This window comes from Sinocyclocheilus rhinocerous, unplaced genomic scaffold (assembly GCF_001515625.1).
Source record: "Sinocyclocheilus rhinocerous isolate Xijiao unplaced genomic scaffold, SAMN03320098_v1.1 scaffold848, whole genome shotgun sequence".
In the NCBI taxonomy this organism is placed as follows: Eukaryota; Metazoa; Chordata; class Actinopteri; order Cypriniformes; family Cyprinidae; genus Sinocyclocheilus; species Sinocyclocheilus rhinocerous.
The window spans coordinates 1,266,538-1,283,448 of NW_015664186.1; the positions used below are offsets into that span (position 1 = coordinate 1,266,538).

Sequence of the window (16,911 nt, forward strand, 5' to 3'; positions counted from 1 at the left end):
TTTCTCAGAATTAAATTAACTTTTGCAGCCATTTTTGCCATTTCTTTTAACTAATAATATATATAAAGTCAGCACTCCTCAAGTTCACACAAGGTCTTAGCAGGTGTAGCCCATCACATTAACTATGCACATGTTTGATGACATCACCATTTGATGATGTCTTAAACATTTTAAATATATATTTTAAAAAAATATATATATATATTAAAAAGAAAGGAAAAAAGAAAAGGTTTTGGCTTTGTTTTACTGAACAAGTGCTCTCTACAGTCCTTGTACACTATGCATATCCTATATGTACGCATATAATGGTCGATTATATACAATGACTGCACGCTATTGGTCAAACCAATTTTCAGCCTTTCAGCAAGTATGAAAACAATAGGAAAACAAAGCCAAAACCTGGGCATTTTAGGCAATTTAGAAATCCTGGCCAGGACATGTCCAGGGAAAAGAGGATGTATAGTCATACTAAACAATTGTAAAGCACTAGTATAAATCATACAGTGTGCTTTAGATATTCATTTTAAAAAGTCAAATTTTTAAATATTCACTTTAAATTGAACTTAATATATAACTCTAATTACACTTCCTTAAATTAAAAGTTGATTCACAATTCTGCATTTTTGCGATTCATCCAATTTCATCATAATTTAAAAGGTGTTCTTAATTCAATACAGACTTTTTAGTTTGCGACTTGCCGTCTGTCCCTTGACCTTCTGCCCCTCTGGACCACCTATTAGCTGACATCTTATGGACCCTCTTTTATTTTAATTAAAAATAAAAGGTTTTCCAAGACGTATATGCACTGAATCCATCTTCACACCCAACACAAGTTACTCAAGAGCACTCAAGTTAATACAAGAGTCTGGAGCCAAAGTAATGTGGCGCCAAATTATGTCCAATACACTTGATACACAAATGCAACAAGTCTCATTTGCAGACTCTCTTGCATCGACTGACTTTTGGTTATGATTCCAATCACAAACACAACTTTCATTTGAGCTTAATTAGCTGAATCAATATCTCCATGTAGCACTGTTTATCTTGCTGTCAGGTAATCTGATTAGTCTGAGTGACCGGGCGTTTACTTATACACTCCCATCCTTTCCTCAAATGAATCTTTTATTGATCACAGAAGTGCATGTCTGACTCTTGCATTATAGATCCTGCAGTTTGTGCACTTTTAGAGTGATTTAACACTGTATTTATCGTGGAATAAAGTGCCATATTTCAATTAAATTCCTTTTAGTTCAGTAGAAAACAATGGCTTTAGGGTTAGTATTTTCTGAAGTCAGTGCTCTGCTAAAATGTTGATTGCATATCAAACAATAAGCTAAAATAAATCAATAACCTACCACAATGTGAAATATCAAACATCAGTCTTCTTTCTGTTATAAAAGTCCGGCGATCACACTTCAGGTTCCTAAAGTCTGAATGAGCCAGTTCAATCTTCTTGAGTGGATCTCTTCAATTATTTTCATTCGGTCTTCATTTTTTCATGGCTTCAAAGGGGTTTCAAAAGGATTTCTATGAGAGGGGCGCCATCTGCGCTCCTCAGTTGGAACAGGAGTGGGTTGTCAGACCTCACACCTCCATAAAGATTTTCATGGAGAAAGAAAAAAAGTGGAAGACCAGCCACATTCATGTTTATAAAATTAGTCTCACTTTCTGAACCAAAAACATTCATGAGTGTTGGAGCTTGAGGAAGAAAGGAAACTCCATATGGCTGATTGGCACATGCCATTTCATGCTTATTAAATCCAGCACTCAGAATATTGGTGAGCGAATCTGAACAATGTGCTCCACTATAGTGGATGCAATTATCTTAAAAGGAAAAACCAGAATAAATGAGTTTTCTTTTTTAATTGAATATCAACATTTTAGGTTAAAATATGAATGCTTACAGGAAAGCATACATTTTAGCATATATTTATGAATATTTTTGGAAACACTTTACAATAAGGTCCCATTAGTTAACATTAACTAAAAATGAAAAATACATTTGTCATAGTATTTATTTTTGTTTGTTAACATTAGCTAATAAAATACAACTGTTCATTGTTAGTTCATGTCCATTAATAAAACATGATAATAAGATTAACAGACACAACTTTTCATTTTAATATTGTATTTGTAAATGTTGAAATGTGCATTAACTAAGATTAATAAATGCATTTTTCATTATTAGTTCATGTTAATGAATTAACTAATGGTAGCAAATTGAACTTTATGGTAAAGTGTTAAAATATCCTTCACTTGTTTATTTTAAACGGTTCAGCGGTGTAACAAATTAGTTTTTAAAAATATTCAATTTAGTCTCTCAATATGAGTTCATAAATCTGCATGCATAATAATTAGAATTAATTAGCAAAATGATGTCTTGATGGAATACAGCATGTCACACCGCAGGACGTCAACTACAAAATGCATTCGTTTGAAATACCCGGATGCGTGTTTTCTTCAGATTTGAGTTCGTGTAAATTCATCAACAGAGTATGTATGGATCTATTAATCATAAGATCTTTTGAATGTGTAAATGTAAATGGAGAAAAAAGACTCAGCATAGGCCACTCAGGCTCATTTAATCCAATTGAAACCCGATTAGTAAGAGACTGTGTGTTTGAAGGAAACATAAGCAACAAAAAGAAATGTTCTTTGTGTTGCCATCCTTTGCTCTCGCCAAGGCTTTGAGCAAATCTTTGGAGGGCAATTTGAAGGATTGGTGAGCTACAAAAGAGTTAAACGATGAGCGGATCTACGAGGCGTGCCAAGAAAACATCTCACCTGTGCTGGATCAATACAGCTGAACTGAGCAGCTATTGAAGAGAAGAAAGCTTTTAGCTGAGCATTATCTTTTGCCATAAAATATTACAATTTGCTTTCTGAATCAACATCCATCAAGCTGCCAAATTTCTGCAAAACATGACCTATTCAAAACAGAAGAACAATAATAATGCAGCAGAATTGATCCACAGTACCTAACCCTTACTAGTTTCCATTAATGTCAGTGTGTTATTCCAGATTTCCACTCTGGATAATTGCTTGAAATGGTGTTTAAAACACAACAAAATCAGTACAAACAAATTGAACATTGCTTTCTTTTTATAAGTGTGTGTGTGTGTGTGTGTGTGTGTGTGTGAGAGAGAGAGAGAGAGAGAGAGCCGCTGGCATGTTGTCTCAGCTAATTATTACTGTGCTCTCCTCCTGTATGCGTACGGTTTTGACTGCCAAAACTTGCCTGTGCTAAAAACTGCACCTTAACTAACCAATGAGAGCTGAGGGGGCCAGAAGTTGGGTTGATTTGAAATGCGTAGTGCACCTGTTGAGATCTGAGCATGGACGCTGAATGGATTTTCAGTGGGCCTTGCACTACATGCAAAGTTAGAAATGAATGCCCTCCATCGTGCATTACTGATTTTTTTTTTTTTTGCACAAAATTAAACTTTCCTCAACTTTGTTACTGGACATCAGCCGCTGCCTTTCATGTTGCTAAAATCACCAATTCTGAAAATGAAAATGTAATCACCGTCAGACCATCCAATATTTAGATGAGTTTGTTTCTTCATCGGAACAGGTTTGGAGAAATGTAACATTACATCACTTGCTCACCAGTGGATCCTCTGCAGTGAATGGGTGCCATCAGAATGAGAGTTCAAACAGCTGATAAAAACATCCCAACAATCCACAAATAATCCATACGTCTGTGGCCCATCAATTAACGTCTTGTGAAGTAAAAAACTGTGTGTTTGTAAGAAACAAATCCACCATTAAGATGTTTTTAACTTCAAATAATTGGTTCTGGCTAAAATACAAGTCCATGATGTTGCTTTCTCAAGTTAAAAAGTCATCTTGTCTGAATTAAGAGAGAAATATGCACAGATCAAGAAACATTCACAAGTGAAAACAATATGGAAGTGGATTTTGATGTGAGAGAACAACAGGACTTATTCACTGGAGGAAGTGTTTATCAGCTGTTTGGGTTCTCATTCTGACGGCACCCATTCACTGCAGATGATCCGTTGGTGAGCAAGTGATGCAATGCTAAAATTCTCCAAATCTGTTCTAAAGAAGAAAGAAACTCACCTACATAGCCTGAAGGTAAATTTTCAGCAAATGTTTATTTTTGGGCGAATTATTCCTTTCAGATCATTTTACGCTGCAGTTTGAATGCACCTTTACGTGACACAAAGTCACCCAACCTGCCAAGATCTACAGCTGTCCTTGTCCTTGTCTATTTTTTTCTCTGACTTCTGTCTGTACAATTATCCCTGCTTGCCTGCAAATTATTCCTTTTGTTCTCAGTGTGCGCAAGTGTTGCTTTGCTGAATATGAAACATGAATCTGTATTGCTGTGTGGAGGATTAGAGTTGCAGCCGTGTTTGGAGGAGTACTGCCTTATTTTCAGGTTGACTCGATCTCCATGCACAAACAGTTGCTTACTGTGGGATTAAGAGCTATTGTTCAATGAATCTCAACATGGGCACTGATGTCTTACAATGTGTAGGATCTCTGTCTTCGAACGGACCCACTTACACTATTGAGTCACACATGAAACAATCACATTCCATTGAGACAAACTGAGGCACCCCGTATAAGCCTTTAATTATGCCAGACACTGTTTCAGACGTTCAAGACTTAGCTTTCAAATATGGTAGTTTCAAAACACATAGTTTTAGTTAACAATAACAGTACTGATTTGACCTGAATTTATCTATCAACTTGTCACCTCCATCTTATTTCTTATAAACTCAAGTTTGCGGTGCTGTGTCTGACAGCTCGTTAAAAATGCCAGAAAGCAACAAAAGTCCACAGGGCAGTTTCACAGACTGTGTGTCCATCATCAAAGTCAGAAGATGGTCATGTAAAAAAGACACACTACTGCTCCTCCCACACTGTCAGCTCTCTGTTCTTTTGTCTTTTCATCTGCCCTTGTTTTTGGATTCACCCCATTAAATCTGTCATGCTCTCTCATGTCCCTGCTCTCCCAACGGGCTTAGAGAGCTCTGAGAGCTGGAGCTTCAAAAAGCATGCAAAGAGACGTTACAGGGGGAAAAAATCTAATACTGCAGAGTTCAGCTCAAGTACACCAAAAACTCAAAAGGAATGTGACACTCTACACCCCAGAAATGAAAAGTCATTACACAGTATCAGGAGAGATATACTGTGTATTCAGTCTGTCTAGACTCACAAAGTCGTGTTCTTGTTGCTATTATTTACTCATGTTGTTCCCAACTTGCAGTAATTTTTCAGTGGAAAATCTTTTACAAACCATATTTATATATAGGTATAGTTTTATTAAACAAATACTTGATTGTGATTGGTGATATATAATATATAATTCTCTCTCTCTCTCTCTCTCTATATATATATAGTCAACAGATGCATGGATGGATGATCGATAAAGACTGTCGGATAGATAGATAGATAGATAGATAGATAGATAGATAGTTAGTTAGTTAGTTAGTTAGTTAGTTAGTTAGTTAGTTAGTTAGTTAGTTAGTTAGTTAGTTAGTTAGTTAGTTAGTTAGTTAGTTAGTTAGTTAGTTAGTTAGTTAGTTAGTTAGTTAGTTAGTTAGTTAGTTAGTTAGTTAGTTAGTTAGTTAGATGGGTGGGTGGATGGATTAGATAGATATTGTTGGTTGGATGGATACTCAAATGGATGGATAGATATGGATTTTCAGATGGATGGATGGATAGATAAAGATAGTTAGTTAGTTAGTTAGTTAGTTAGTTAGTTAGTTAGTTAGATGGGTGGGTGGATGGATTAGATAGATATTGTTGGTTGGATGGATACTCAAATGGATGGATAGATATGGATTTTCAGATGGATGGATGGATAGATAAAGATTCTTGGTTGGTTGGTTAGTTGGATGGATGGATGGATGGATAATGATTCTTGGTTGGGTTGAGGGATTTTTTTCAGCAGTTAACAAGAAAAATGGGACTTTAAATGGACAAACGGCAATGTCGAGGTTTCTGACCTCTATTTTAATGATGCTGCACGAAAGAAAGCAACATGGGTTATGATTGTTGTGAGGGTGTGTAAATGATGACAGAATTTTCATTTTTTTTTTGGGTGCACTATTATTTTAAAGTAGATTAAGCTCTTCTTCTAGGTGAAGTGCGAATATCCCATAGACTGACAGCAGTGCTTTCCATTATTCTTTGTAGTAAAGTAGGGAGAGCGAGAGAGAGAGACGGCGAGAGGAAAAAGGCACTTGCTTTGATATCCCTTCTCTCATTTCACAAGTCTCTGCTCTGTCAGTCATAATGAGCATTTATGAATAAATAAATGTGCAAGAGAACCTTAACGAGGTAAACGACTGGCACACATACATAATACAGCATATTTTCGCCATATTCATTCTGAGAGAATATCCTTCCACATCAGGGCCGTAATTCAAGACATGCAGGAGGAGCAATTTCTAGTAATTAGGAGAAGTTTATAAAACTGAGAGTTCAGCTTAGGCTGAAGATTGAAAACATGAAAGATGGAAAGAATCTAAAGATTGAACAGCTAATGGAGAGGATTTATGATGAGAAACACACAAACCTCCACATGCTGAGAATTCAAGAATGTATTCTGAGCTCCTGTGGCATACATTTTGTTGGCACTCCTTCTGATTAATCAGTAACACAAAAGAGCTTTCTATCAGCTGTATTACACAAGTGATTATGGATAGATTCTTAGTTAGAATATTGTAATTCCTTAAAAAATTACCAGCTAACTGGTAAATAACTGCTTTATTTACTTGCTAAAGTCAATTTTTACTCATATTTGGTGCCTATAGTGTTTTGAACCCCGACAGTACAATAGGGATGTGTTCAAAAGGGTCTCAATGAAATCAGTGTTCAAGCGACTCAATGCAGCTGAGGTTTATGGCACCCGTGCATGAGACCTACGGAAACGTTATCACTTTGAAACAGAGGCGGACAGGTCTTTACATGCAGCACACATTCATACCAAAGATGAAAAACATTAGACTTCAAAAAGCCTCCAACCTCCCTCACACACAAACCATCCTAACAACCTCAGGCAGCTTTCATCCATTCAGAACAATCAGTGTAAAAATAATCTGCACATATTACCAAACTAATATCAAATGATCTTTTTATGTATTCATATAGGATTCTAGATTAATATATTTAACTGTATTTGTGTCATACTGTCATATTTAATTGGCATTTTGTCTGGTTTTCAACATCCTTAAAATGACTAATTTACTTGTGCGAGCAAAATTGCATCAGATGCATTCTTTAAATTAATTTTTTCCACTATTAGCAAATTAAGCATTTAACTATAAATATAACAATTTCGTGTGGATTATGCCTAAAATAAGACTGAACAATTCATTAACTGGGTAAGAAAAGTAAACATAATATCTTAACAGCTAATTAAGCAATATTTGCTTCTGTTTAGATACATTTTACCAACAAAATTACTAGTTAAGAACATTTTTTTTTTCATTAAATAGAGTGCAGTGTTTGATGGTCTGACATCAAAACAAACATTTAGGTATTTATGCAAAGAATTACATTTACAGTCAAACAGATTTGATTTTAATGCAACCGTCTGTCAGGATGTCAGTTTAACAATGGCAGGTGTGGTATTTGGGTGAGATGCGAATCGGACAAATGCCAATGTTGTCTGAATCTAATGATATAATCGCAGTTTATCTCAGCAATGCAGTTCTTGATCCCAAGGTTAATTACTTCAAGCAGTCAATCAAGAAACCAATCAATCAAAGCTGTAAGCTACAAATATATTTGTATGCTGAACAAAACTGGAAAGCCTGGAAACCATTATTTGAGAAGGAAGGATTACAAGACAAATTTTTAAGTTATATAACAATAATTTATTATCCGTTTTTCCTCATGTAGCACACCTAGAACATATAGACCTGGCTACAAAGTTGTTTTACACATCAAAAAGAGACTAAAAACATGACAGCAAGATTACTCAAGGTGTCTCTTCACAACCTGTGGTAGAAAAATGAGCCTCTATACAAGGCACAATGAGAGTGGTAGAAACTCCAAGTCATTTGGCATTATAAAGATGGAATAAGATAACTTATTAGACTCAAAAATATAAATAATGTTCATACAGAACAGTACAAAAATCGTACGTATTTTATACAATATCATTAAAATGGTAACATCGTGCAGTATGTCAAACGACTCTTGTAAACCCATTAAACTGCAGTGAAGACCTTTACCCATGAAGATCTTGATAAGAACAGTTACAGATATTTATATTTCAGATTTAAAAGATGTAATGGCAGCAAAAGCCCGTATTCAAGTATTGTATTTTATATCGCATGAAAACTTGCCATTTATAAAATACAAATGCAAATGCATGGAAAGAAACACTACATTAAACCACAATGTAGTGCGTAAAATCCTATTAAAACTGTCTTTTATACATTCTAGTACGAAAACACGGCGAGGTCTGTAACGGTAGTGTCAACGTGTCAATATATCAAAAGAGTTTTTGACCATTCACATTTCTTGAAGAGTTTAGTTTAAATGAGTATTCACAAAGTATTACTCAGTTTCACAAAACATGAAAAATATCTGCATCTTCACCTTTATAAAATGGCCACTTGGAATGAGGCAAGTACATAAACCGAGACAGCCTTGGGTCATGTACTTCACTAAACTGTGGTGACAGAAAGGAAGGCATTGTGAACTTTGGTGCCCTCGGGTGCTCGTGCTCCATGGCTCATGAGCTCTTGAATGGTCATCCAGTTGTCAAGGATCTTCTTGTTTCGTTTCTTCAGCATCTTCTTATGGCTGAGCTCCAGGATGCTGACCTCTCCACTTGCCGTCCCCATGGTCTCCCCGAGGCACTCAAGCCGGCTCCTCTGCATGAACTCCCTCCTGCGCCGCTGTTCTCTAGCCCGTGCTAGCTGCTGCTTGCGTTCTTCTTTACTCCAGTACCGACCCATTTTCAACTCGCTGACTGCATCGTCATCTGTAGTCATCCCACCGCTGCGTTCCTCCCGGATCCGTAAGGCTCGTTCGCGCAGGATGCGGTCTCGTGCGGGCCGACGTGCCACATACCTGGTTCCGTCTGCTCGCACTTTGACCTTCCATTCAAGTCGGCCAGGTGGCGTGGGACCAGGCCGTCCACGGAGGCTGAGGAGGCTAAGCTGGCTCTGGGAGCACTCAAGAGAGGAAGAGGAATGCTGTTGTAGGAGCTGTAGGTAACTCTGGTAGTGTCGTGTGCTGGGAGGCTGGGTTGTGGTGTTGCTGTGGTAGGGCGAATGGTAAGGCCGAGCAGTTGCAACCCTATTCCGGTTTCTTTCTTTCTCACAGCGCTCATCATCAGCTGGAAGCGCTGGGTCTGATTCCGAAGGGTTGCTGGGGCTTTGCTCCAAGCTGCTGGAGAAGGCCTGACTGGGTCCTTGTGAACCAGGACTGGTGATGGGGGTCTGTAAGGGTGGTGTGGAGCTGGTGTATGTATGGGCACGACTGCAAATAGGGCTACTTTGGCTGGGTAATGACAAGATGGGACTACTGTAGGGACTCTGCAGTTGTTGGGTACTCCGAAGGTTCCTTTGATTGGTCAGATGGACTCGACGCTGTAGAGAGTGATCTGGTGAACATTCTGTTCCCGGTGGAGTTGAACGGGAACTTTCAGCTGTATTGTAGGCACTAGAGCTGTCTTTATCTCTGAGCTTTTCACTTTGTAGTCTCTCAGGATGCTCGTTAATATCCGCAAGCTTGCCACGACGCAGTCGACTTTCTTTATCCGTTCGAGGAGAGTCGTGCTTGCTCCTGCGCAGCTGGTGGGCTTGCATGATGCTCTGGCACTCACGTTCAATGCTGCGCAGCTCTTCGTTGAGCATGTGCAGCTCCCGTGCCACTCCGCTTCCGCCCTGCTCCGTCAGGCTGCACTCAATAGTACTGCTTCGTCTGTAGACCAACCCGCATTCTCCACCATTACGGATCTGGCACTTGAGCTCCAGTAGTTGCTGAAAATGGTCACACTCCACCCCATTCTCGCTCAACCTGCCCTCCTGACCCTTCTCCTGCCTGGTTAAGCAAACGGTGTCCATAGGAACCAAATGCGAGCCCGCTTCCCACCTGTCCCGAAGTTGTTTTTGAGTCCGTGTTTGGGGATGAGAGAGCAATTCATGTTCAGAGCTGTCCTCAAAGCTGCATTTTATGCCACTGTCCTTCTCCAGAATGGTAGAGGAACATGTTGCTGTATCAGTACTTGCCGAGGCATCCTCATATCTTTTAGACTGCAAAACAAGAACAGACACAACCCCTTAATGCGTGTCTTAAAGGGGTCATATGATGCAATTTCAATTTTTCCTTTCTCTTTGGAGTGTTACAAGCTCTTGGTGCATAAAGAAGATCTGTAAAGTTACAAAGACTAAAGTCTCAAATCCAAAGAGATATTCTTTATAAAAGGCAAATATGGTCACACTTACCCGCTTTACACAACCTGCTGTTTGAAGAATTCCCTCTTTTTTCTGTTCTTCTAAAATCTCCATCTTCAGCTCCTCTAGGAAATCTTGATGGTCCTCATCAAGCCAGCTTCCATCCATCTAAGAGATAAGATCCCAGTAGGGTTCACAACTTTTGGACAAACCAAAGGGTCAAGGTTTGGCATCTCATGACTATTAGATGCCATAGTAGATGACATAACAACAAAAAGGATATTTTTTACTTTGATGGCCATTCTAAAACAGGTGCGTAATTTCTGGTGGAATAATTTTATTTTTTATTTTTTTTTTGCAAGGGTCATATGAATCAGAAATATCTCATTATACTTTGGTAGATATTTTGCTCTTAAAAGCATTAAACTGACTTTATAGTTTTCGCTGTTCGCTGCCTTTGACATCAAAGCTCAGGATTGTCACTAGTGAAGGGTTTTGGGATCAGCATCATTTTCATGTGGTGCTAGAGAAGTTACATGGCATTTATGGCTCAGGTGATTGGCTCACAAAAACATTTACATTAAAATGCCACACAAAGAGAACTGTGGCACTAATGTGGGTTAAGATTGGCTACCAGTCTTACCTGTCCTTCAGGTCTGGTGACAAGTAACACTATAGATCTGGAATTTTCATTTGAGAGGAGCGCGACAGCCTCTTCCTTGTTCTGCACGTCATGACCATTTATCTGGAGGAAATATGGACACAGAGAGATAATTACATACACACAAAGATAATGACAGAGTGTCAGGATTTTCATACCGGAAGCACACTTCATCAATGACAGAAGCGGAGCAAAATTGCATTTCCTCACCCACCCCAAAACTAGGCCCCCCTTCTGAGATAACAACCTCCAGTCAATTATGCATTTATTGGAGGAGAGACTTTGCATCGATTACTAAGACTGCCGACTGGGCTGCAGGAGCCACAGCATTTATAAAAAGCTGTTGTGGCGGTACACGCCCAGACACACAATTAAGCAGCCTTTGACAGGTGCCGTTCATCTTTTCTTCTATAGAGTAATGGCACTGTCAAAAGAAGATAATAGGGGTGGAGAGAGTGAGACAGACGTGCACTGAACCACTGTATTCATCTCCCTCACTGTTACATCCACAGATGCCTTGTGTCCTTTGTATTTCGCTCTCTCGTTATCTTCTTTTGCTCATAAATTCTCCAAACCTTTAACCCTACTGTCACTGCTGAATGTCACACCAACTTGGTCTACATTCTGCAAAAGCAGAACCATTTAAAAATGATATTAAAGTGCAATTTATCATGGTTTTCCAGTTGACTTACTAGCAGCTTACTACTTTTGTTCAAGATTTGTAGACACACACATACCACTATATACAGTGAGAATTCATTATATTAATACATTTTAAATACATTTTGCTTTATGTTGATATATATTTATTTAAATTATGATTAAAGGTAAAACAAAATGAATTTTGAATTTATATGAATTTATAACGTAACATTCCAAATAAGCATAGTATGAGTACACTGCAAGCAAGAACATTTTGGCAAGTAAAAAAAAAAATATTAGAAATATTTTTCATTTTACACCAATGAATCCAGCGTGTTACCAGAATTTTGGACACACTACCACATCATCAAGACCATAATCTGGATTCATAGGATGATGGAAATACCTTGTTGTACAATTTGGTTGTGAATGAGCACTTGTAAATGTGTGTAACAAAATTAAATGTATCCCACCTGTAAAATTCTGTCTCCCTCTCTGATGCGTCCATCCCTCGCAGCTATGCTGTTGAGCTCGACCTATCAACAGCACAACAAACATGGCATCAATATGTAAATTGTCATAATTCATCAGAACACACCAGCAATAATTCCCTGACTTACCACAAAAAGAATTCAATATTGTAATAGATTCATTTGCATATCTTTTCTAAAATCAGAAAAATCAATTCCTTTCAGACTATTTACAAAGGAAGGCAAAATAATGCCCCCATATAATATATAATGATTGGAAGTGAATACTGCAGAATATATGAAGGACGTGGGAATATTTTTCTTGCTTCTCCCCCCAAAAGTAATACATATTTATATATTCAGCATGCTAATTAAAACAACCATATTCCTTATAAGAATTTATATAAGAATCTATGCTGGTTAACTTTTCTTCCTCTGAAATGATATATCACATATCAGAGACATGCTGATAGAAGAGGGAGAAAACATCATTGCAGTACATCAACGAGCATTATATGCATAAATGCATTTTTAATGACTAATATTTGCATAACAGGATGTTATGCAAACATAACATCCTGTTAACACCCCCGACACACCCGACAGACATGTATGAATAGAACTTTTCTGTAGGTTGTTTATGATACATTTTCTGGAGATGATACAAAAAGGAGAAGCGATTCAACTTGTTTAATGACAGGTGCTCCACATTTACATATCTCTGAGCGTGAAATGGTGTAAGAACAGGCAACATCTGTACAATAAAGTAGAATTCTCTCTGTCGAAATGCAGTCCCTGTTTTCAGCCTTTGTTTTCCTTTGGTATGTCAAAGTAGGTGAGAGATAAAAAAAAGTGCAATGGGGGGGGGGTCCATGCCTTGCTAATTAAAATCAGCAATTAAAACACTGACAAAGAACTGTTTGTATGCGGAATTATTAGCCAAACTTGACTTGCTCTCTTCATGCTTGGCTCAGTCCTGGTAGACTTTCGTCTGCCATATGAACTTTGGAAAACAGGACAACTTTCCATATTAAACACTTTTAATTTCAGTGAAGGTCTACAGTGATGTGGAACAATGAGAATGGATTCAACTGAGCTTTTATCTTTTAATTACTTTTCAGAAAATTTAAATTGTTGTTAAAAAGGATTTGGTCCTATTAATTTGATTGCCTGCATCAAATTTGATGCCACATCTTACAGGTGACTTCAACGTCTGCTAATGAATTAAACACAGATCACAAAATTACCATTCTTCGTTCTAAACACATTATTCAGTTCATTTTCAGTAGGTCTTTGTCTGTAAATTGAACTGCTGCATTAAAAACTACAAAATAGAGTCTGAAACTATTAAAAAAGTCACCTTTTTTATTTTTCAACACATGGTTTGTTAAAGGAGATGATTAACCTTCAGAAAATGTTGAACGTGGACAACATGAACTATTTTATTGTCCATCCATCACCAGTTTTACAACAGTTTTACCAATTTTTGGATATGTGCAAGTCAATTTTAAAACCCTGATTTTTTTCCAGCAATAAACTTCAAAAGAAATTGAATAAAATAAAAAAATAAAATGTCAAAATGTCAAAATGATGATCACAATTTTACAATTGCAAAAAAATTATAACTACCCACCTGGCCAACAAAAATGCCTATATCTTCCTCATCATCAGTGCGGTAACAGAGAGTAAGACCCAGCTTTTCCTGGCTGTTCATTCGACAGAGCTCCACCTCCTGTAACACACAAACATGCAGATAAATTAAAATACACGAGTCATCATCACATTCATTCAGTTCAAACCTAACACAACCATATAGCTTCCTTTTTCTTTTGTATTTCAAGGGCAAGAAAGAGGAACAGACATCCAGTATGAACAGAAACATGTGCAACTATGAACTAGCTCAACTAAACTCATAGCTCCTTAAGACCTTTACGCTAATTTTCAAGCCATTTATTTTCTTTCGAAAGCAACTAGTAAGAAAATACTGCAGCTCAGTACATTTCACTTCAGTTTCGTTAATTAAAACGCTTCTAAGCTTCTAAACTCAACAACCGATTACATTGTTTCAGAGTAGTAAAGTCATCTTAAATGTTTGGCTTTAAATTAGAATGAAAATGATGACCAGCAATGGTTCCTTCGCTTACAAAGAACATCAAACGTGTCCTACAAAAAGATGCGCCCCCCTGAAATATGATATAATCAAGCAGGCAGAGGGGGTTATATGTCAAGACTGAAGCCTGGTGCAAGTGACAGGACTGCATCTGAGAGACATTCATCTGTCAAAAGAAAGCAGTTAGCCACAGCTCGACATCCCAGTAACACCGGCCTCAGTTCAGTCAGGCAGAACGACTCATTTATAGGTCGACGGTCCTGACCGAGCATTTGCGTCATACATCATCTACCCCACCCTCCAACATTAACTAGATTTACCACCTCCACTATATGAGGTTTATCCTTTTTTTCCACGAACACATACACCGAACTGTCAAGTGTCCTTATTTGGCAAATAATTTCTAAAAATGAGATACCAACATGTTCACAGCCACATCTAACTCTCGTATTTCAGCTGAATCTGGGTTACTGTCAGTCTGCAAAATGGATGCAATTCATCACCAGCAGCTTTAATGTGGCTTCATATTGATCTGCTCGAGAAGCTCAGCGATACTTCATATTTTCTGCAAGTCTATTGTTCAGACCACATGCTCATCAAAAAGGATCAACCAACCCGTTGAGCAAAGTAATCCACACAATCTCCCTTAAACTAGTGCAGCCGGCGATGAAACTGGCAAATCACAGTGATAATTTTATAGATCATAGTATTAATCCAGGATAATGTGCCATGTTCGGAGAGCTAAAGTGGTTCTGTCAGACTTTCCTCTTGGCATGATATGAAGGATGTCCTCGTGATGGACAGACTGAAGTTATCTCGCATGGAAGAGGCTCATCCGGGCATGAAGCAATGCAGACTAATGCAGGACCCATGGAGGACAGTTATCACTGCTTATAAATCCTGCATATACTGTAGCTACTTATGCACTATGCAATTTTGATTTACTTTGCAAAACAGATCCAAGAATGAAAATACGGCACTAATTTGCTAACAGAAAAACTTTACTGTACAAAAAAATTAAAATATCCCAAAATCTCACTCTTTTGATGAAACATCTGTTGACAAGCTATCCTTCAATTATTACAAATAATAATAAGGATTCATTAACACTTATGCATTTGTTTTTCCAAAAGGAGCACAAGATCCAGTAGGAAAGAACATTAATGCCACTAAAATCAAACTAATTACACCTCAGTGGAGTCTAATCTGCCCCCCTGTTTATTAGCCAAAGTGATAATGGCATCGTTTGAGGGTTCTCCATCTGTAACATGCTACTTTGAATCATTAATAGCGAAGGAAAATGCCTTTTTGAAACTCTTATTTTTGAGGTTTTCACAATTAAATGAACCCAGTACATCCTCTAACTATAAAACTCTTTCTGTCAACATTTAATTCAGATTATTTATTGAAATAATACATAAATAACAACAGTATAATGGTATGTAAATAATAATAATACAAAATAGATAAGGAAGTATTCATGTATTTCATGTGTTTATGTACAGTATGTTTATGTATTCCTTCTGGATAAAAATAAATCTGCTAACTGAATGTTGTAAATTATGTGAAGCATGCAATAAAAATAGCTGTATTTATAAAAATAATTAATTAAAATTTAAATGGTTTTGATACATTTTTTATTCATTTATTTCCACAACTAAAATAAAACTGAACACTGAGCAAAGTGTCACAATTGTGGTGAGACTAATTAAATGAAACCAACACATCCTGTGACCATAAAACTCTTTCTGTTAACATTTAATTTAAATGGATGTATTTATTTATTTTAAAACACCACAGTATAGATAAGGAAGTATTCTTGTTTATATATATTTATGTATTCCTTTTGAATAAAATGTACTTCTTTTTCTTTCTTTTTTTTGACAGTGATTTATATTGTAATGATTTATTCAATCACTCCATTATGTCCCAAACATTTGAGATGCATGTAAGGTCAGGTGTAAATAGATGGGCTGATCATTAATTATCGGGTCACCCCAGGTATATATACATCACTATTCAAATTGTTTCAGAAAGCATTTTACTTACCTCACACTCGAATTCAACTGCCCTGTCCACCTCTGCCTGAGTACTGGCCACATATTCTGGACAATCAAAATAGTCATGCTCCATAGTCTGAATGGAATGACAACTAGAGAAAGAGAGAACGCGAGAAACCAACATTATACACTAGGTTAGTTTTATGCCTGATATGCCTGAACTATAGACCAACCCTGAAGCCATGCATTATACTCCACAAAAGATAACAGATTTTGTTTGTAGTCTGGGGACGCATGTAATTACAAACAGTAATCATTAATCTGTTAACACATCAAGCTGGGGTACAATTGCAAATGCACTGTTCCAAGATCCTAAGCAATCTGTGCAAAGCACACACACACACACACACACACACACACACACACACGATTTTGCTTAGTTGTAGCCAGACAATCAGATTAGCATAAATAAATCCAAACAAAACACATGCGCATAAGGAGCTAAATAATCAGATGTGGCCTATCATCCCCAGACGCATGCCTTATCGGACAAACTGAAGCACTTGGAAAGCTGTAAAAGGGTATTAAACACCAAGAGAAAGCTCTGTGCCAGCATGTTTGATATTTTAGCACTCCA

At 37.4% G+C, this 16,911-nt stretch overlaps 1 protein-coding gene across 1 annotated transcript; it reads right to left on the bottom strand.

Annotated features, from left to right (window-relative positions):
• Positions 1-7,869: 7,869 nt before the first annotated feature.
• Positions 7,870-16,518, bottom strand: LOC107729830 (PDZ domain-containing RING finger protein 4-like). The gene is made up of 7 exons (XM_016540535.1): positions 16,508-16,518; positions 16,324-16,426; positions 13,798-13,896; positions 12,168-12,230; positions 11,035-11,136; positions 10,443-10,559; positions 7,870-10,250 (listed from the first exon to the last, which is right to left on the bottom strand). Exons 1-7 carry the CDS (start codon positions 16,516-16,518, stop codon positions 8,655-8,657), a joined length of 2,091 nt encoding a protein of 696 aa, XP_016396021.1. The 3' UTR covers positions 7,870-8,654.
• Between the last annotated feature and the right edge of the window lie 393 nt (positions 16,519-16,911).

Excerpts from the sequence above, each read along its gene's own strand:
- LOC107729830 (XM_016540535.1), bottom strand. Across the intron at positions 13,897-16,323 it reads CAGTTGAATTCGAGTGTGAG|GAGGTGGAGCTCTGTCGAAT; the intron begins GTAAGTAAAATG and ends TGTGTGTTACAG. Across the intron at positions 11,137-12,167 it reads AGGGAGACAGAATTTTACAG|ATAAATGGTCATGACGTGCA; the intron begins GTGGGATACATT and ends TATTTCCTCCAG.